Source organism: Oreochromis aureus, linkage group 1 (genome assembly GCF_013358895.1).
Source record: "Oreochromis aureus strain Israel breed Guangdong linkage group 1, ZZ_aureus, whole genome shotgun sequence".
Classification (NCBI taxonomy): domain Eukaryota; kingdom Metazoa; phylum Chordata; class Actinopteri; order Cichliformes; family Cichlidae; genus Oreochromis; species Oreochromis aureus.
The window spans coordinates 20,043,095-20,065,242 of record NC_052942.1 but is presented as its reverse complement, the minus strand read 5'-3'; the positions used below and the strand labels follow the sequence as shown (position 1 = coordinate 20,065,242).

At 40.9% G+C, this 22,148-nt stretch overlaps 1 protein-coding gene across 1 annotated transcript; it reads left to right on the top strand.

Annotated features, from left to right (window-relative positions):
* The first annotated feature begins 179 nt into the window (after positions 1–179).
* strc1 (stereocilin 1) lies at positions 180–21,251 on the top strand. The gene is made up of 26 exons (XM_039610035.1): positions 180–352; positions 673–1,503; positions 3,992–4,060; positions 4,147–4,257; positions 4,384–4,538; positions 6,031–6,217; positions 7,640–7,755; positions 8,399–8,528; positions 8,627–8,809; positions 9,358–9,396; positions 9,504–9,698; positions 10,698–10,838; positions 11,307–11,368; positions 11,524–11,659; positions 11,759–11,847; positions 11,989–12,124; positions 13,042–13,238; positions 14,669–14,759; positions 15,060–15,231; positions 17,095–17,270; positions 17,412–17,567; positions 17,721–17,863; positions 17,958–18,106; positions 18,307–18,404; positions 18,899–19,049; positions 20,315–21,251. The coding sequence occupies exons 1-26, from the start codon at positions 326–328 to the stop codon at positions 20,407–20,409; spliced, it is 4,035 nt and encodes a 1,344-aa protein (XP_039465969.1). The 5' UTR covers positions 180–325; the 3' UTR covers positions 20,410–21,251.
* Positions 21,252–22,148: the final 897 nt, after the last annotated feature.

The window sequence follows — 22,148 nt, the reverse complement described above, 5'->3', positions numbered from 1 at the left end:
CGACCAGAGTGGTTTCACTAAAAAGGTTTGCTCTAATGCAACATTTCTGGATAACCTCCTTCTTAATTCACAAAATACCTGGCTTGAGGAACACTGCCGCACCTCTCTTAGCTTTCCACCCCCCGAGCCTACACAGGCCTTCAACATTGCAATGTGGTGTAACTACAATACGTGGGGAGAACAACAGGTGGACGATTCGGTGGTCGGACTTTGTTGGCAGAACGATCAGATTGCTTTTCAGAAGAATGTCTGCTGCAAGCAGTCTGTGTTGGAAAAGCTGCTGCAAAATCCTCTGAACAAATGGCTTACATCAGTCTGCAGAGACATGGAGGAAATAACCGTACCACCTCAGGTGGGTGTTTTACCTGGCAAGAATGAACATATAAAATCTAATTGACAAGCACAAAGAAAGAAAGAACTGTTATTTTACTCTTATGTAGTAAAATAAGTCTGCACGAGTCTCTTATAAACAAAATCATCCCATTATATCCCAAAGTCTGAACATTTCTGTTCTGAAATCTGAACCTACATATTCTTATCCACTCGTGCATTTTGTATCTTTACAGAAAAAAAATAAACTAAAGATGACAGCATTAATTGCATATACACAAGTAAAGCCATTTTCTAACTGTTTTTATTCTGATGTTGTGTTCACCATAAATGGTACTGTAGGCGTGCAAGTACTCTGACTGGACCCGTCCCATCATAGTGGACATGACTGAGGTGGCTCTCTGTGCTGAGATGGACCCACTTAACTTTACCTCCAAAGTCTGTGCCAATAATACAGTCCTACAAAACCTGCTGGCCAATCAGGACAACACCTGGCTAATAGAGCACTGTGCCAACTACTCAAAAGACCCAGGGCGATCTTCTAATAAAAGTGTGGAAGGAGGAGGCGTGACTAAACAGTGTCAATACTCCAGCTGGATCACATCTCCACCAGATGCTGCACTCCTGGCTCTATGCTGGGAGAATGATCAGACCAATTTTTTCTTATCCATTTGCCCTAATGACGGTCTTCTCCTGTTTCTGTCCCGTGAGCCGTGGAGCCAGTGGGTGAACAAGATGTGTACCACCTACACCACCTATACCACTGCCACCACCACCAGCAACAATAGCAACAACAACACTAGCACCACTACGGACCCTAATTTTTGCCTAGCAAGAAATCTGGTGAAGGAGTTCAACTGGAGCTGCTCTACCATCTTTGCTTCAGCCTGTCAGCCGTGTGCCACTCAGAATATGGTCCTGCAGACAGTAGTGCGCTGTTGGGTGGACAGCGTGCGGTCCAGGATGGTGGATCTGCTGACTCCACCTGTGGCTAGAGCATTGGAGCAGGCAGTCAGCACCACTGTGGTTCTCCTGTTATCCCTGGAGGAGGTTCAGCTCACCCAGTGGCATGTCACCGAGACAATACGTCCAAGTGTGCTAAAATCTGTGGTCAACTATTTCAAGTTGGAGGACAACTCTGACAACAAGAGAGTCTTACTACAGTGTTTTGGGGTAAGTGGTTCTTTCATGCACTCGTGTGGATTATCAGTAGTGTAGTAGAAGATACTCAGTAGTGGAACAAGTAGACAGACCAAAGGTTTAGAAATGCTCAAGAAAGGTTCTTTGCATTTTGTTCATGTTAATGTATTACAGTTGGTGATATATACGGTTTTTCTGTTTGTGGAGCTGGTAAAGGCAGAGACATGACTAAAGTACTGTGTATTACCTCCACCAGTGTTGTACTGAAAACATGTAGGCCTTTGGACCTTTGGCGTCTTCTTTGAGGTCAAATAAGGTCACCTTTAAAAATACACTTAAAATTTTGTCGCCTTTGTGTGTACTGGAAACATACGGAGCCCCGCAGGGGACATGGGAGAAAAAAAAATTAAGACGGACTTTTGCGAGATCTCGCAATAGTAACTCGGGATCTCGCAAAACTATTGCGAGATCCCGCAAAACAAACTCGGGATCTCGCAAAAGTTTTGCGAGATCTCGCAATAGTAACTCGGGATCTCGCAAAACTTTTGCGAGATCCCGCAAAAAAGTTGAATTCCAACAATGGCGGCAGCTACTTAGTCGTAATATTACTCTTTCTGGGTCACAAAATAAACTTTTAAGATATTTTGAGGCGTGAATGTAGCTGTGTAAATGTCAAATATCTGCGCGGTTTACAAGACATCACATATTTGCAAAAGTGCTCCGACGTTTTTCGGAGATCTGACACCCACCATCTCGAAGCTAACGGGAGGTCGAGACCTACTACAGCCGGGAGAAACACCGCTCTCCCGGCACGTCGTGCCGCGACCTCCCGGTCGGCCTCGACCTAGCGGCCTCCGAATGCGGCTAAAACTTTTGCGAGATCTCGCAAAACGTTTGCGAGATCCCGAGTTACTTTTGCGAGATCTCGCAAAACTTTTGCGAGATCCCGAGTTTCTTTTGCGAGATCTCGCAAAAGTCCGTCTTAATTTTTTTTTTCTCCCATGTCCCCTGCGGGGCTCCGTAGAAACATGCTCATTTCACCCACCTTTGCTCATTCAAGAATTTAAAAGGTGCCCAACCCAAGGACTGAACCTGCCTTGTGTCTACACATAACTTAGCATCAATGTTAAATAGCGTTTTAGGCACCAACAAGGTGATTCTTAAAGGGGAATTAGCCAGAAACTTGGCATATCTGTGTGTCCCTAAAACAACTAAAGTGAAAAAGTGGAGGACAGAAAAAGAAGTGGCAGGCCTAAAAACTATCTACAGGTTGTGATATGTGAAAAATCACAATCTTAAGAAATGTGAAAAAATCCAGCAAAAACCTGACAAACTTCCTGAGAGATGCATCTGGCCCTTCAGGTCTTGTGTCAGGTTCTTGTTGGCTTTTTTTCAGTGGAGGCTCTGTCATAGTTTGGAAGTCCATTTCGATCCGTGGTATTGGAGATCTTCAGATTTTGATCCACCATGCAACACTAGGTGATCGAGGTTCAGGGGGTTGGGAAGCTCATCTTGTAACCGGAAGGTTGCCGGTTTGATCCCCAGCTCTGTCTGTCTTGGTCGTTGTGTCCTTGGGCAAGACACTTCACCTACCGCCTACTGGTGATGGCCAGAGGGGCCGATGGCGTGATATGGCAGCCTCGCTCCTGTCAGTCTGCCCCAGGGGAGCTGTGGTTACAACTGTAGTTTGCCTCCACCAGTGTGTGAATGTGAGAGTGAATGAATAGTGGAATTGTAATGTAAAGCGCTTTGAGGGTCTCGAAAAGCGCTATATAAATGCAATCCATTATTATTATTACCATTTGGAAAGTATCTGATTGGCAAGGACTATTCTGGAATTTTCTGCCATAACAATGATCCCAAACACATAAAACACGTAAAAACATACCTCGATAGAAAAAAATCCCTATAAAAAAACCTCATAAAAAATGAGGTGTGGCTAAGTATTGCCCAGTACTAACGCATATGTACTATGTTGATTTCTGCAACTATTTCTATTATCATATTATTGAACTGTCATCATTACATTGATCTATAATCTATGTAGATTTTTTGGTGGTTTGAGATAATTTGCTGTGCTCTGTTTTGCTTTGAGGCTCAGCGAGAGTCTGTTAGTCAATGAGAGCTGGTCGAGTATATTTTAGCACTTTTCTCGGAAATTTACTCTGTAGATTAATCAGAGCGTAGTGTCAGTAGAGATTCACCTCATCTTTTATTCAGAAAGACTCAATCTGTTTCTGTGTAGTTCCGTTCATTGGCTTTATCATTCATCTAATTATTCATCATATCACTTACCATTAGCGTCATTTGACCTTCGGTGTACAGCCGGCCTACAGCTGGTGTCCAGTTACACTTCTGTCACTGATATCCAGATGATGAGTCTCTTCCTCTGGGTGTTAATCTCTCCTGACTCACAACTGATTTGACACTTACAATAACGTGTCAAAGGGGACAATTGTATTATATGTGTCTGATGCTCCTTCTATAAGTGCTATTATAACTGCATATTTCCCTTCTGTAGACGGTGCTAAGCAGCCTGCTGCAGACGGGAAGAAACCTGCAGAACACTGACGAAATGCTTCTCATTAAGGTAAGATATGTTGTATAATAATACTAATGCGTATTGGCAAAATATCCAGTATGTGTTTATTGTTCACATTCTTTCCACATGTGCAGGCGTACTTCAATTTATCGCTGAGCAGCCTGAGGCCAGTGCTCAAAGAAGCTCACAATCACACCATCAGACTCATCCTTCAGTACTACGCCAGTGTCAAAGACACACTGCAGGTGAATAAGACCAACACCACAGCCGCCTTTTAATTTCCCTTCCCAGAAGTCTTAGTTGTCAGTTTATCTGTTGTATCTCTTTGACGTACAGTTTTCTGTCTCACATTGTTTTCTTCTGTTTGCTAGTTGCCCAATGAGTACCTGTCCACCATGGTGTCAGAGATACTGCAGACCCACCTGGTAAAAGATGTTACACTTTTCCCTGAGCTGGCTCCAATGCTGACTAAAGCCAGCCCAGCTGAGATCCAAGCTTTGCCTTCCTGGCAGAACAACATCAATGTGTAAGTGATGGAGTTTCTTTACTAATGAGCCCACTACTCATATTATGCATCTAAACATTATTATTTTCGTAACTTACCACATGTGAGGGATTAAAACGTTGTCTCTGGTTCCTGAAAGGCTAACATTTACATTTTGTTCTTGTGAATATCTTGGAAGTAGGGCATGTTTTACTGGACATAATTTTAAACCAACACTATGAATTTTGACTCTAACTTTGGCTATGTTGAACCCTTACAATAGTATGTCCACACATGGCCACTTTATCGGGTACAAATTTGCAGGTCTTGATTGGACCTCCTTTAGAACGACCTTAATTCTTTGTGCCATAGATTCAACAATGTGCTGAAAACCTCCCGCAGAGATTTTAGTCCTCATTAATGTGATAAAATCACTTAGTTCCTGCAGATTACATTTGGCTGCACATCCGTGATGTGACTCTCTTGTTTTACCACATCTGAAAGGCGTTTTACTGGATTGGGGCCAAAGTGTGCTGAGAAAAGGTTCCTCACACCATTGCACCACCACCACCATGATGACCTTACCATCTTAGCAGAACTTAAGACTTATCCTATCTTCTATTGTCTAATTTTGGAGAGCCCATGTAACTTGTGGCCTCAGTTTCCTGTTTGTAGGCGACATTAGAGGGACTCCTTTGCTGGCTTTGAACTGCAGCTGGTCATTCTGACCAGGCTTACATGGCTAAGCGTTCCTAGCTGTTCATTTACATTAAGAAGCAGCTGAACATGTGAGGCTATTAAAGTGGCTCATGAGTCAATGATTGAAAAAGAAAAATAGCATAATAGGTGTGAAATTTAAAACCATCCATTCTTATTTTCAGGTTAGGATGAGGTGCTTTTACTCAAAGAGACTGGTCATGCTTTGTATCATTTTACTTTGCTCATTGCTGAACATTCACTGAGATACATTTCAATATATTTTTCTTCCCTGTGAACATGCCTCTGGGATCTGAATTAAGTCAGAAGCGAAATGATGCATTGCCATGGAGAGTCCAGAGCATCCATTATACATTGTAAATAATGTAATGCAAGCTGGTTCACAGAGTAGATCTTAATCCAGATAACACTTGTTTTCTTTGTTGGAAAATCATTTTCTTGCTGTAAGAAATCTGCATCTTAAATATGCATCTGTAGGATATTTAACCTAATATATAATAATGAGACTGGAAAAAAAAGGGGCAATGGTGTTAGAATGAATTTAATCATTAGGCTGCTATTATACTTTGATTTTTATATGACTTAAACTTAAGAGATTTGAAGTGTCTGTTAATGAGCTTTAGGCCTGTTCAGGCCTTTTTGTACCTTTGTAAGAATTTTAATATCTTTTTTCTAAGTCAAGCTAAATTTAATGATGCCAGGCTGTATATGCAGTAATTCAAAGAAGGTCACATATAAGTAAGTTTATTATTATTATTTTTTAAATCTTCGGCAGAAAGTTCAAACAAACCTTATTATTTTAATGTTTTTGCTCCAGTCGGGACAAAATTAATGAAATCTTAAAGAGCATGACCCCGGACCAGCAGCAGGCCTTTGGATTGTGGTACAGCAGAGCATTGTCCCCCTCCAACATCACCAGAGGTCAACAGTCGCTCATCAGGGACACAGGAAACCTGATCGCCTACCTGCCCTTCCAGAACTTCCAACACCTCTCAGCTGCTCAGGTAACGGCCCTCTGAGCTCTGACACCTGGCAGGGAAACTTGAGAAGCAAGCAGCGAGTTGGATCAGTCCCAGGGCAGAACACAGCCACTTGTCACACGCTGGTCAAAAGAAAGCACAGACTCATCTGTCTCTGTCACTACTCTGGGTTTTATTCTAGGGGCCAGTGTTCAATAAGTAATATTGGGAAAACATGAATTAGGAATGAGGATGGCTACTGATATTTCAATACTAAAGTAAGAATAAATAAAAGGTTTTAAAGGAATCGTTTCAAACTTTGCAAAACAAAATGAGAAAAAACGTTTGTTTTGTGTGAGTTTCTTAAAAGCTTTGAGTTTGTTAACTTGTTAGCATTAGAGGTGCACAAATATGTTATACTATAGAGGCAAGGAAGTAAAGAAACATACCTTTCCAAAGGTTTTACTATAATTTACCTTGGATGGTTTCAGCACCTCCAAATCTGAGGCCATGGTTCTCAGCCGGAAAAGGGTGGAGTGCCCACTCCGGGTCGGGGATGAGTTCCTGCCCCAAGTGGAGGAGTTCAAGTATCTCGGGGTCTTGTTCGCGAGTGATGGGAGAAGGGAGCCGGAGATCGACAGACGGATTGGTGCTGCGGCTGCAGTGATGCGGACGCTGCACCGGTCCGTCGTGGTGAAGAGGGAGCTGAGTGTAAAAGCGAAGCTCTCAATTTACCGGTCGATCTACGTCCCTGCCCTCACCTATGGCCACGAGCTGTGGGTAGTGACCGAAAGAACGAGATCGCGGATACAAGCGGCAGAAATGAGCTTCCTCCGAAGGGTGGCTGGCCTCTCCCTTAGAGATAGGGTGAGAAGTTCGGCCATCCGGGAGGGGCTCAGAGTAGAGCCGCTGCTCCTCCACATCGAAAGGAGCCAGTTGAGGTGGTTCGGGCATCTGACAAGGATGCCTCCTGGGCGCCTCCTGGGTGAGGTGTTCCGGGCATGTCCCACCGGGAGGAGGCCCCGGGGCAGACCCAGGACATGCTGGAGAGATTATATCTCTCGGCTGGCCTGGGAACGCCTTGGTGTTCCCCCGGATAAGCTGGAGGAGGTGGCTGGGGAGAGGGAGGTCTGGGCTTCTCTGCTTAGGCTGCTGCCCCCGCGACCCGGCCTCGGATAAAGCGGATGAAGATGGATGGATGGATGGTTTGCACCGCTAATTAATACAACATATATACAAATATTACCTTCCATTTAGTCTGAATTTAAAAAAGCATGGGCAAAGGGGAAACATACATGTTTGTCTTTCAGCTAATCCTTGTTTAAAGTGCACTGCATGCAGTCTTTTTATCCTCAAATTTTACACTGTTCTGTATTTTTCTTTCCTTGTCACTATATTGCAAAATGTATTGGCCCATTTTTAATACATAATTGTGATATGTCACTTTTGTAATGCTTTCATCGGCAGCTGCTTGATGGGCTGGATGTGTTGCAGAGAAACACCCTCACTCCACTAAAGCAGGAATTCGTAGCACAAAAGCTCATCAGCACCTACAGGAACCTGACAGCTCAGGACTTTTCCAGGTTGGGAATGACTATAGGAAGGCATTTCCAACATTTTCTTTCCATGTTTTTATTTTTTTTAATCATAGATAAAACCTGACAGAACACAGTCTGTTAATGCATGCTTAATAATCCAGGAAAGGAAATAAATCCCCCAAAAGTTTCAGCTGTATGCAGCATTTTCAGCAGGGGAAACATTTCTTTATCTCATCCAAGTGAAATCGCTGAAGATGTTCTGGGACAACAATAATTAGTTTTGATGTAATTTTGCTGGATGATCTTTTTTAGGTGCATTTTGAACCTTTTATTTTATTAATATTTCTTAATAGTTTGCCATACATACAAACTATTTGCTTGACTTCCAATCCTCATAACTAGATTTGCTTTATTTGAATAAAGCATCATTTACACATTATATTAAAATTTCAAGGTCTGTTGTAAAGTTGTTTAAAGTATCTGACAGCATGTGTACTGATGAGTTAGAAATGCCTTGGTTTCTTGTTGTTATAGAAACCTTTAAAAATACCACAGAAACCTTTAAAATAAACAATCAAACCAATTAAAAAACTAAGATCTTTCTTTCTGGCTTGAAAATAAATACATGTAACATTTTGGCAGGTGTTTCCTGTGTGTGTGTTGTTAAAATATTGCTTTGTAATTTCAGGCTGGGTAGTATCACATGCCTGGCAGACCCAGCAGATCTCTATGTTTATAAAGGCACCGAGGCCTTCAGGGTGATCCGGGAGAGTATTATGAACTGCACACGCAAAGGGCTCCGTTTGCCAAGCGACCTGGTAGGAACAGAACTCATGTGCACTTCCGTCACTGTTTTTTTAAATGTATGCTTTCATGTAATAATTGCTCTTTTTGTTTGTTTTAACTTTGTTGGCAGGTTTTCAATATTTTACTGAACACCACCGAGCTGCAGGTGCCGTCTGCAGTCCCTGCTGAGCGCCTGGCAGAGATCGCGCTCCTCCTGCCCTCGCTGGGCGTGACTTTCCTGCAGGGTCTCTCTACAAATCAGCTGCTTTCTGTCCTCCCCACCCTGAACTCTATTCCATTCAGTCCTGCACAGGTAGAGGAGTGAATTAAACCTGAAATCTATACTGGAAGCTGGTAACCACAGTCATCATCTGTAATTGGTGTAATTTTCTTTCTTACTAGCCAACTGACTCTTTTTTTTCCAAGGCCTAGTTTCAGTGAGTGGGGGGTTTGGTCAAGTGTACAATCATGTGTTTGCAGTAGATGGTTGGATCTCATAGCAGCTGGTGGGAGTTTTATATCTTGGGAACAGATGACAGCCTGGCAGGCTGTCTCCAGCACTGGTGACAGGCCTCATGAAGAAAAGACCTGAGCTTTACTTCATCCTCTGCTCTCATCTGAACTGAGGCCTTTTGCTTTTTGCTCAGCCTCACAGCTGTTGGTTTCATATGTCTTTAAGGAGTCTTGCAGAGAAGTAACATCTTCAAAGTTACACATTGTTTGGGCCATTTTGACCAAAACGGTTGTGTGAACAAGTGTTTCTAAATCCCACAAGACTTTCATATTTTAGGAAACGGTGAATTTAACCAACATGTTGATGAGGTGTTTGAATGATTACTTGTTTTGTTTTTAATGTTTCAGGCAGCTGTAATAGTAGACAAGCTGTCTTCAGTCAATGGAGTAAGTTATTTTGTAAACTCATCACAGTTTGAAGTGAGTTCAGTTATTGTCTCTGTATTTTGGGGCCTGACACTCACATCGTCATCATCTCCCTCCCTGCTGCCCAGTTTATCCCAGACCGGCTGGGGGAGCTCGGCTCTCTCATTGTAGGAGTGAAGACAGAAACATTGCTGACGCTTACATCTGATAAACTGCTCTCAACCCTTGTTGCTATTTCCCAACACACACAATGTCTCTGTCTGCTTGACAGAAAAGGCCTCCTCCTCCCTCCACAAGCCAATGCTATAGCCACCAAACTCTGGGTAAAACACACACACACACACACACACACAGTAAAAGTCAAAGTTTAATTTGAAGAAATACATTGTATTTGTAATTTTGCTTTTATTATAGCCATGTAATTGACTTTGAAAATTAAAGGTTTACTCTTTTCTGTCTCCTCCTTAAGTTCAAACAGGGATCTTTGGGCTCAAATCGAGGGGTTCAAAATGTGGGTTTACATGAGGGTGATGGACTACTTGACAGATGAGGTCTGGAAACTGTGATGTTTGCGGATTACATTGTGATCTATCGTGAGAGTAGGGAGCAGGAGGAAGAGAGTCTGGAGAGGTGGAGGTACCCACTGGAGAAAAGAGGAATGAAAGTTAGTAGAAGCAAGACAGAATACATGTGTAAAAGCAAAGCTGCATGAAGGTGAAGGTAGATGAGTTTAAATACCTGGACGGTGCACAAGCAAGGTGAAGAAGAGAGTGCAGCCAGGGTGGAGCTGGTGGAGATAAGCATTGAGGGGTTATTTGTGACAGAAGGAAGCAGCAAGCGTGAAAGGGAAGGTTTACAAGATGGCAGTGAGAGCTGCTGATGTACGGTTTGGATATAGCTGTACTAATAAATAAAAAAACACAGGAGGGTGATGGCAGAGTTGAAGATGCTTAGATCTTCATTGGTAGTGACCAGAATGGACAAGATTAGAAATAAGTACATAAGAGGGACAGCTCAGGTTGAGCATGTTGGACTAAAAGTTAGAGAGGCAAGGCTGAGATGGTTCAGACAGGTGCAGAGGAGGGAAAGCGGGTATACTGGCCAAAAGATCTCAGGCAGGAGGAAAAGGGGAAGAACACAGAGAAGATTCATGGTAGTGCAGGAGGACGTGGAGAACTCTGGTGTGACAGAGGCGAATGCTAGGGATGGGATTAGATGGAGGCATTGGCACCTCCTAAAGAGAGCAGCTGAAAGAAGAAGAATGTATCTGTGTCAAGCACCTGCTGCAATGCTTTGTGTTATCTTTACTGTGTTTAAATCAGGGCTTCCCAGAGGTGGTCACCTGGTTGAACGATGTAGCTCCTTTGCTCGGCTGCACACCCCTAATCAGTGTTCTTCCAAGGAAACGTCTACTTGTGAACAGCCTCTCCAATACATCTACAAAACCCTGGAACACGCAGCAGGTATCACAACAGCGCACATCTGTGACATTAGCGCCTGCTTTGCATTACCGCAGAGTGGTAAACAGCTCGGCTTGAATAAATATCAAAGAAAGCTTATGAGTGAAACATTATTAGGAATTCAAAAAGGGGAAAGGAAAAAGGAAGGAAAGCGAAGGAAGTATTCATCTTTATGCACTGTACCTACACTTCTGGTATATGAATATGTAAAAGCTTCTCACAGTGAACCAGAGAGTTTTCTGTTGTGTTTTGATCTCTTCGTGCTTCCTCTTATTGGATATGCTTCCTCTCTGTTGTGAGAAGGTGTGCATGACGCTATCTTGATTAGCTGCTAAATTATTAAGTGAAGAAGCAAACGCAAACATGGCATCATCAGCGACACTGTGAATGGATCAGCCTCTGAATGCAACCGATCATGCAAACCTGCACGTTACCACTACTCCGCCAACACTTTTCCACTTTCTTCCCCAGGCTAAAGGAATTTTCAGAGAGGTTCTTGATACTAACCCAAATATGATCAAACAACGTTTCTTGTAAGTACAGTTAATCTGAGTGACAGATGAATATACAATCATAGCAATTTTTTTCTTGTCTGTTTTCAAAATATATGAACCCCTTTGATGGTTCATGGTCTTATTTTCCAGCAATTTTGCAGCTTTATAAATTAACTATTGCGCATCTACTCTAGGAATCTGGGAACGCTGGGGCAGGGTGTGAGCTGTGCTGTCTTAAGAGATCGTTTTCAGGCAAATCCGTCACTTTCTTCAGTGAGAAGCATCCTGGCCTTGCTCAGGCAGCAGCCTGGTCTTCTGCACACCTCACTGGTAATTACACTTCAATTAATTCCTGACATTTAAGATATTTATGTTAATTCAAGGATCATTAATGTATGACTTCTATTATGTGTCTGTTGTTCTGGACAGAAAAACTGTATAATCGAGGTGCTCTATCACTTTGAGTTCTTCTTTGAACTGCTTGAAGATCTTGGAGTTGAAATTGCGCTTTCGATGCCGTAAGTCCAAAGCTGGCATTATAGTTACTCCATAAGGATTGCATGCCTTTAGTGAAAAATGAGTATGTGTGTAATGCAGGAGACAAACCCTTGTGTACTCTTTGCCCTGAAACAAAAGTCTGGGTGGTTTTGGTCTTGCAGGGTGAGTGCCATAAAAAGGTTTTCCACAGATATGATGAACAGTCTCAGGAGGATGATTAAAGCAGGACCGCATCACTTTCTCCTGCTGTCCCGAACAAAGCAGCTGCTGCTGGTGGATAAAATGGTGCAGAGGTTGGTAAGTAGAGCCTGATTTCCTAATGTCCCTTTTCTGAGGTTCAATGGTAAAGAAGCTACCAAAAGAAGGTAAAAATGGTAGCAGTTATCCGGATTTATTCTTGTGTTTGTCTTAAAATATAATCTGAGCTTCTTCCAAGTTATAGCTAAGACCGAAAACACCCTTAAAATTAGCAACTGTCAATTTACAAACAGCGGAAAAGTAAGATGGAAGTTTAAATATTCATCCATCATCAGTTAGGAACATAAGAACTGCACAGTACTCACCACAGAAATGAGCACCTTGCTAAGATAACACACATAAAAAAAAAGCATCAATGTTTCTTATAGATTCATTTGAGTGTGGACGTCTGTGAGACCAAGTTCAGTAGACCAGATTAGTTTGGAGTCCACACCTCACCCCCATACAGATACTGTTGAAGGATCTCAAGAGAGTGTATGACACTTTTTAAAGTCTGATCTGCAGGTATCAGAAGTGTTTGTTTGCCGTTACTTCTGTCATAAAAGGTTTCAGCAGTTATTGAATCCACTAGCATGTTGAATTTTGAATGTATGTAAGTAAAAGGGTTTCATTAAAGAGTATACACTGCTTCTGAGTTTTTGTTAAATAAATAATGACATGGTGTAATATGTCATGTGTTGTGTAATCCCAGGTTCTAAGACATGGTTAAAAGCTAGTTAGCTTTTTATTATGTCCTAATAAGTAAAACCTTATAATTGACTTATAACTGGCAGAGGGTGTACTTTCTTTTTACCATGAGCATAGCTTAAGTGTTATAATTGAGATGATCAGGATTTTCCAAAGAGTTAATAAATAGTTTTTCTCTGCCATCTTTTAGTTAGTATGGTTTTCTTGTTTCCCATGTCTCTTGAAATATCTTATTTTTTATTTATGTATTTTTTGTGCTTTATTTGCAGGACATGTATACAGGCGTGTTCACGGAGGAGGAGTTCCGTTCGCTTGGCATCATGGCACCGTTTGTGGTAGATGAGGTTTTTATTCAGGTGGACCGAAGGTTCTTCATTCAAAATCTGGATTTCCTCCATGGGCTCTGCTACAGCAGCACCAAGATGGAAATCGTGGCTCGTATTCTCCAAGAGCCTGCTGCCTTTGGGTAACATTACCACAAACCGAACTGTCTGCTGAAAGGAGATACAGTGTTATTCAACATTTATTCAACAAGTGATTCTCAGGAAAGCAGCAAGACCGAGCATCTGTGTGAGCAGTAACGAAAATAAATAAATAAAATTAAAATAAAGATTTGAAATTATAACATGTTACATAGAAAGGTTAAATCGGTCTTTAGGTTACATGAGAAATAATGACAAGAAACAGTATGTAAGAACCCTTTCTGTGGGCAGCTCTTCATTAGGTCACAAGTTTAGAAACACATGTGCGCTAATCCACATTTTGTCTTTTGTCCTGACTGTTTCCTATCAATCCCAACCAGCCGCAGCAGATGGCTTCCCCTGTCCTGAGCCTGGTTCTGCCGCAAGTTTCTTCCTGTTAAAAGGGAGTTTTTCCTTCCCACTGTCGCCCCACTTCTTAGGGAGTCATCTGATTGTCAGAGTTTTCTCTGTGTTATTTTCATTAGAATTGATCTTACAATACAAAACACTTTGAATATAAATAAGAATAAATTAAATTGAATTAATTACAAAAATAATTATAATATTTTGTGTGGTGACTGAGCTCAACTGCTGAAAACTGAATTTAAGGTATACAATTAATTAATTTCTGGCATTTCTACAGCATCTGTAGCAGTTATGGTGTAGGATTAAGAAAACAAAATATCTTTGCGTTCACTGTAAGGCCGAACCGATATTCCCTTCACTGCACTTCATCTTATATTATGATGTTTTTATGTTGATATGCACTGCTCTTCTTTTTTTTTATATAGATTTGTATTATTAATATTGTATTAAATTGGATCACTATTATATTATTAATATTCCCAAACAATCTAACTTTAGTTTCATCAGTCCACAGTTGGTTGGGTTTTTTTTGGCATGTCAACCTTTGTTGCGATCATTAGTTTAGAGGGTTCACATCATTTTTCCAAGCTACATTGTTACTGTTGAAATGATATATTCATTGTGAAAAGGAAGAATGCGATGAGTTCTGTGTTAATCACTGAACTAGACTATTTGTTCAAAAGTGTAAGTTAGATGTGACCATTTTAGGAATTCATTTTAAAACACTGTTGTTCACTTACTTTTTCTCGCCCCTGTATTTATTATGTATTGCCACGTCAGCTGCATCATATTGGTGAGAATTTCAAGAATATGAATTTACCCATAGAATATTTAGTTCACAGAGACATGAATTAATCAGCAAAGTACTCCACAGTACAGTTTTGCTTTGAGCAAAGTCTAACGCAGCAGTTTTGAGAAGTTAGTCTTGAAAGCATGTTTCTTTTAGAGTTTTGAAAAGGAAAAAAAGAAATTTATCTGAAATTATATTTCAGAAGTTTCCTCTGATTGAGGCTTTTCACACAACCTGAGATAAAGAACAATGATAGCATGTTCTTGTCTTCCCCCATAGCCCAGTGCAGAATTGGGACCAGACAACACTCAGTCAGGTGGACCGCTTTCTCTTCTTCCTGCCTAAAGACCAACTGCAGCAGATTTCCCTGGTGAGTTTATTGCTGCACTTCTTTTAGTATTTAATACTTAATATTTGAACCCCGAGCCTGAATAGCTCCCCATATTATTATTACTTTTTTCAAAATGCAGCACATTCACTGAGTGTCCAGAAGTCCACAGTGGAGCTTTGTGTCAGAACTTGATCCAATGACATGTTAAGCCAGAGCCTGTAAAGAAATCCCTCGGGTGTCACATCTCCAAAAGGTGTCAAGATCAGGTGATGAGGTTGCTGTCTTCCTGTAAACCATTCAAATGTGTGTGTCTGTGTGTGTGTGTCTGTGTGCCCACAGGCATTGATGACTGTGGAGCGAATAGAGAAGCTGTTCATGAGCCACCATCGGTGGGAACGTGGAGACGTCGGGATGCTGTGTTCAGATGAGACTGAGAGGAAGACCATTTTTGAAAGGCAGCAGTTTGTTCTGCAGTTTTTCCTGGGCTTCCTTAAACTAAATTCTCAGTCATGTAAGCCTTACTTTGGTTTCCCAAATTTCTCACAATAACCTTGTATGGTTTTCATCAAATTTGGTGGGATTAAGAATTTCTTCAGTGAATGTAGCATGCTCTGCTGCCTTTGAAGTGTCATGAGACATGACATAGACCAATACAAGGGCTCTAGGGAGGAAGAGGTTCATATCAGTCTACAGAAAGCAGACTAGTTTAGTTGCTAGTTGCTAGTTTAGTAGCTTATGTTAGCATATACTCTTGAGAAAAGGTGAAACAGCCAGCGAGGATTTGTCCAAATGGTTACAAATCATTTTTAGATCTGCAAATAGCACCTTTAATAACTTCAATTTAAAAAAAGAAGATATTTTAATTATGTACAAAAGTGTTTCATGATCAAGTCAAGTTGCCAAGCAGTGAGGAGACGTCCACTGTAAAATGTATTTTAATGTAATGCTTCACAAGGAGAGGACTGAGGCTAAAGAAAGAAAAACTGGATCAATGAGAGTAAATGCTGCATTTTATTTGGAACTCAAGGTCCTGAAGTCTGGAGGAAGAGGCAAGCGACACAGAATCCAAGGTGTATGAAGCCCAGTCTGTGATACTCTATAATCTGCTGGTGTTGGTGATGGTTGGTCCACTGTGTCCAAAGTCATCGCAGACATACCTGAAGGTTTTAGGACACTTAATGCTTCCATCTGCTGACAAGCTTAATGGAAATTCAAATTTCCTTTTCAAACTGAACTCAGCACCTACCTGTTCAAACCAAATGCTTTGCTGATTTTGTTATTATTGTGCTCGCCTACCTGACCTGAATCCCACAGAGAATCTGTTATTGTCAAGAGGAGGACGAAAAAAACCCGATCCAAAAATACACACAAAGCTGAAGGCTGCTATCAAAGCAACCTGAACTTCAATAACAATGCAGCAGTGAGATGAGCTGGCTGTTTCCATACCACACTGCGCCCTGCTGCACAAATTTGTGTTTAAGGAGCCCAAGCCAAGAACTGAGTGTTATAAATGAGCAGATTTTTCCAGAATTTAGACATTTCAGTATCGTAAATCTTTCTTTCATTGAGCTTGCATTTCTAATTTTCATGGGCTTAAAGACATAATTAATAATAATCAATTTAACCAAAAAACACTTTCTCAAAAGTTCACTTCCCACATAATTAATATAGAATATATAAAAGTTTGCCTTGTTTTAATTAAAGTAGGAAATTAGGAAAAAAAACCATCCACCTTTTCTTTCAGCTTTTTATGCTATGTAAAGTCTATATAGTCTGTTATGCAGTCATATTGGGGTGTGTGTGTGTGTGTGTGTGTGTGTGGGGGGGGGGGGGGGAATGAATGAATGAAAAATAGGCAGTGGGGTAGTTAATATAGCTTTGTGAAGCTGTTTATTAAGTATGAATAAGGTAGTAAGTGAATTGGTAATACATCAGAATGATAATGTTTATTTTTTGTTTATAATCCGATCACGTGACCAGGCTTGATGAAAAAAAAATTGTTTTATCCCCTCTAAGTAAGGACTGGAAAATGAACTGAAACAGTGGTCCCAAAAAACTGAGTTATTAACCCAACCATTGTTTTGGGGGACTTGTTATACTTCTAAACATTGATTGCATTATAGTCGTTTGGTACAGCTGAAAGCGCAGTACATTTGTGCATATGAATTTCTTTGCAAATTGACTTTTACAGCAGCAGAACTGATCTTCTAACAGTGAAAATGAGCTTCTTGAATTAAATTGTTCAGAAAGACTTTGGCTAATACTTTTCAGAAAACCAAAAACCTTGACAACTTCAAACTAAGCCATGGTTACATTGCTGACCCATTTTCATAGATAATCTCCTGATCATGTGTTTGTGTGTTTTGCTGGCCAGTGACTCCAGTGGTTCCTACTTGTGAGATTTTGCATACAACAGCCCCCTCCGTTTGGCTCTCCAGCAGTTTGACTAGCATGTCTTCATCTGCCTTCTCCAACTGTCTGGAGCTGATGGGTCACGACCCGTTCCTTGCATCCTACCAACGCACTGAAGTGCTCAGGAGAGTCAAACAGGTCAGACTGATTGTTAATCTGAGTCAGTCCAACAAAAACCTCTTACATGTGTTTCATTTGATGATTACCAAAGTTTTCATCAAAGTTGTCTCTGCTCTGTCTTTGCTCCGGGCCTCTCTGTATTAATGCTAATACATGAAGATATATGGCCCAGTCTCCTCCTTCTCCCAGGCTGTCATCTCTCAGCTCGGTGTAATAGCGACACAGCTATCATTAGACGAGCTGAATGCCATTCGACTGACTGAGCGGAGAAGCATCGCCGCTCTGGGCACAGTCAGTGACTGGAATAGCAGACAGGTAAGTACTTTAGTCACTGCAGTTCAAATATTTACATGTTACATCAAAATTGCTTTGTCTTTTGGGCAGTTTTTATTTCATCTGATAAGAATAATACCAGCTGTGGCATTACTGTGCTGTATTAGACTGGTTTATAACTTGTTGTCGTCCTAGCTGGCCACACTGTTTTCCACCGTGTTAAACTCCACCAAGCAGAATCCGAGCCAGCTTGACTCCAGCACTCTGGTGGCAATGGGATACATTGTGTGTGGTGCTAAAGCCACAGAGATGAGGTCTTTCAATCCTATAGAGCTCAGGTGCGCACAGTATCGGAAAATGCTTAAATTTTTTTTCAAGCCCAGCTTGACACTTGAATTTACTTTGTACTTTGTCTCCCTCTGATGGCTGCAGTAAGGCGGTTCTCAGGTTGGGTCGGCTCAGGCTGTCCTGCTCAGAGGAGCAGCTGCAAGCTCTTGTTGAACTGCTAACCCACAGCCTCGCTTTTGGACTCATGAGTTCCTGGGGCACCGATGTGTTCATTGAGATCGGAGTCCTGGCAGGTATTGTCTATTCATTGTCTTTGCCACATGAATTTTAGATGTACTATGCATAGTCCTACGTCTGCCTTAATGTGTGGTCAGGTCAGAGATTTAAATCAGAGACATTTTGTTTTCCTCTATGCTTTGCTGTAAAAGCATTTGATTCATTGATTCTAGCACCCTTTGCTCTGTTTCACTGGAACATTTTGCTTGTTTTTCAGTGGGTATCCCAGACATGGCCATGTCAGCGCTGGTAAAAGAGCAAATTGAGGGAATTGCACCTTTGGCTATCTCAATGATGCCACAAGAAAAGTTTGCTGTGAGTCAAGATTTAATTAAACCAACCATATCATGGGTGTTAAACATAAGGCACGGGGGCCAGAAATGAACCAACAAAGACTCCAATCCGGCTAACTGGACGGCTTTAGAAAATGTGAAGGAGGAAATACTATTTTGGACTTTTAAATGTGTTGTAATAACTTTTACAGCATTTCCTGCTAATGACAAACTCTCCCACAGCAATCCATACTACACCACAGTATATTATGTCAGAGATTAAACTGGTAGTAAACCTTCTTGTCACTGACAGAAAGATTAGTTTCACTGGTCAGGGCCCATTATTGTAATACCAAGGTGAGCTAAACTACACTTAGATATGTGTAAAAAGTACATAATTTTTAGTAACATTTGTTTCTTACAATAAAAAAAATGTATTCCTGTTTTTGCGTCCATCTTGACAAATCTTTATCATGTCTTTAATTTATCTCTCTAAATAAATCCCACCCGCCGTGTTTTTTTTGTTGTTTTCAAAAGGTGGTATTCTCCCCGGAAAAGATTGTCATGTTCTCCTACGAGCAGGCTGTTGCAGTAACTGATAACCAGCGCTCTGTTCTGTCAGACCTCCAGAAAACAGCTCTAGCTATGGTGCTGACACCCTGGGACGATAAGCCTGTAGACTTCAGAGGTAAAACCTGAATCAGTGCTGTCCACTGATGACCATTAAACTTGATTTGTCTTCTTTATGCATTAATCGCTTTATCTGATGAAAATATAATCGCCCTTATCAAAACTCTAACCAAAGTTTTATGCTAGTTTAGGTACATCTTGCTAGTATCAGGTTGGATCCACTTTTGCCTTCAGAACTGCCTTATTTCTTAATTCCTCTGAGATTTTGCTCCATATTGACATGATAGCATCATACAGCTGCTCCAGATCTGCAGACTGCACAATCTCCTGTTCCACCACATCCCAAAGGTGCTTCATTGGATTGAGATCTGGTGTCTGTGGAGGCTGTCTTAGTGCAGTGAGCTCATTGTCATGCTCAAGAAACCAGTTTGAGATGATTTCAGCTTTGTGACATGGTGCATTACCCCGCTGGAACCAGCCATAGGAAGATGGATACACTGTGGTCATAATGGGGTGAACATGACACATCAACAACAATACTCAGGTAGGTGTGCTTAGCTGGTACTAACCTGCCCAAAGTGTGCTACGGAAATATATCTATCACACCATTGGATGACCCCGTGTGAATTTTAGCCTCAGTTTTCTGTTCCTAGCTGACAAGAGTTGTTTTCTGCTCCTGTTGCCCATTTTTCCACACACTTTGAGCCGCTTAGTACCATGTGAGGATCATTTAAACACCATAGTCTGACTGAGTATTGTTGCTCATTACATCCATCCCATTATGACCACAGTGTACAATCTTCTGATGGCAGCTTCCAGCAGGAGGAGGTCACCAGCTCTCAATCCAGTAGAACACCACTGAGATGTGGTAAAGCTGGAGAGTCGCGTTATGGATGTGCAGCTAACAAATCTGCAGCAACTGTGTGATGCCATCATGTCAGTATAGACCAAAATCTGTGAGGAATTAAGAATTAAGGCAGTTCTGAAGGCAAAAGGGGACCAAACCAGTACTAGCAAGCTACACCTAATAAAGTGACCTGTGAGGGTATAAATTATTACTGTAATTTGACTCCCAAAATCAAGGCTGACGATAGCTGCTGTTGTTTCCTTGCTGGTTTCAGCACTTTATTCTCATTGTACTTGTAGATGTTTCCAGTGTGCTTTCTTTTCTAACATTATCTAACATATGAACATTATGCCTTGCTGGATATGCTATGCATGGATACTCTAGGTGTGGAGAGAGTGCCTACCGTGATATGAATCTGCCTGAACTATATTTTTGCATAGCTCTACATTTGTAATGCTTTTGCTGAATTCCTGCAGGGAGGTCACTGGGGTTGGCGTTGAGCCACAGCCCCCTGTGTCTCTTATCGGGACTGCTGATGCTGCTGACCGTCCTGCTCTGCCCTGACACATGACCTCGTTCACCCCAGCCGAATCAGGAGACCCCCTCTTCCACATGATGATTGTCTGTCTGCACAATGCTGTATTTCTTTGAAATAAACAGGATTTAAAGCTTTCCGTACTCTTTTTAGCAACACTGTAATTGATCTTGTATAACTATTACTTTAACATCAACATTTAGCAGTGAAAGAACAAAGTTTGAGAGAGTAAGAGCTGTTTGTTTTAATCAGCAAGTCTATCTAATACCCACAGATCCTAGACTATTTATTTATTTTTGTACAAACCTATCTAAACACTTTACTTTCCCAAATATATCCTTCTCAGGGATGCCATACCTAGAAATAATACTTAAAAATGATAAAGGTTAAAATATAATTGTTGTGCAGTTATTACAAAAGAAATCTGTTGCAAATGTACAAAGTTATTTATTTTTGGGGAACTATAGATTTATGTGAGTAATAGTGATAACACTTTCTATATATCTGTCTATTTTGAGTTATCTTGATTACAAAACAATACCTAGTAGGGCCTGATTGTACTAATATTGATCAACTTTGGTCTGTTGTTGCTGTGAGTTTTGTACTGTTGTGCACACTTTGTGGTGTGATTAAAATGAATCTAAATGATCAATAAACTGAACCAATCTACCTCTGATTGGCTCTTTTTATTGCTTGTTATTGTTGTAGTTTTACCCACAGCTCTGTTCACTATTCAAAAAGCATTTGACACTACAGATGACAGATTACTAAAGATAAAGCTGGAGATAACGGTATCAAAGGGGTGGCACATTCCTGGTTAAATAGTTACCACATTGATAGATACCACTGTGTGCAAATAAATAATAACTCTGGTTTCATTGTGAGGCTTTTTTTTCTGTTTATACCTTAGGAAAAAAAAAGGTTTGGAATAGCTTCTGAATGTAGTTGAAATTATCAATAAATCAAAGCTATCATATTCAGTAACAGGCAAATAAGGAATGAAGTCAAAATTATGATCACTGATGATGAAACAGAAAGAGTGTATGAAACTAGATTTTTTGCAATGGGTAACTGGATACTAATCACATTTGCAAGGGTCGTATAAAGAATTCCTTTTCTTCTTTCGGTTGCCTCGTTTAGGGGTCGTACATCACTCTTATTTTTAAAAATGGGTGCTAGTACACTTCTTCTCCATCCCCCAGGGATCCTCTCACTCTCTAATCTGGTCCACTGCCCCCTCTCCCGGATGTCTCCTCCACAGTTATGTCATCTGGACCAACTGCCTTTTCACTCTTCATCCTATTTATAGTTTTCCTTGCTTCCTCATTCACTGCCCTCCATCCATCCTCAACTTTCTTTCATTTTCGTCATTCATGAGCTCCTCAAAGTAGCCTTTCCACTCTCTCAGTAAACTTTATTCATTACTACATTTCCATCTCTATCCTCAGTCACCCTAACCCGCTGCACATCCTTTCCAGCTCGACCTTGATCCTTCAAAAATATTATTTATTTTAATATATCACTGAGGAATTATTGATCACCATTTCCATTTCAATTCCCATTAATATCATACATCTGAGGTACTGCACTTTCTCGACAGGAATGATTAAAAAACAATTTTTAATGTATATACTTTATTATACTCCCTTATGAGATTCAGTTAAATTAAGGCTATTAATTAATTATTTTTTCTTCGGTTAAAATAATATGTAGTGTATCCAAATGTATCCAAAAGAGATTAAGAATATGTTTTGACTCTTTATGTAAGAATCATG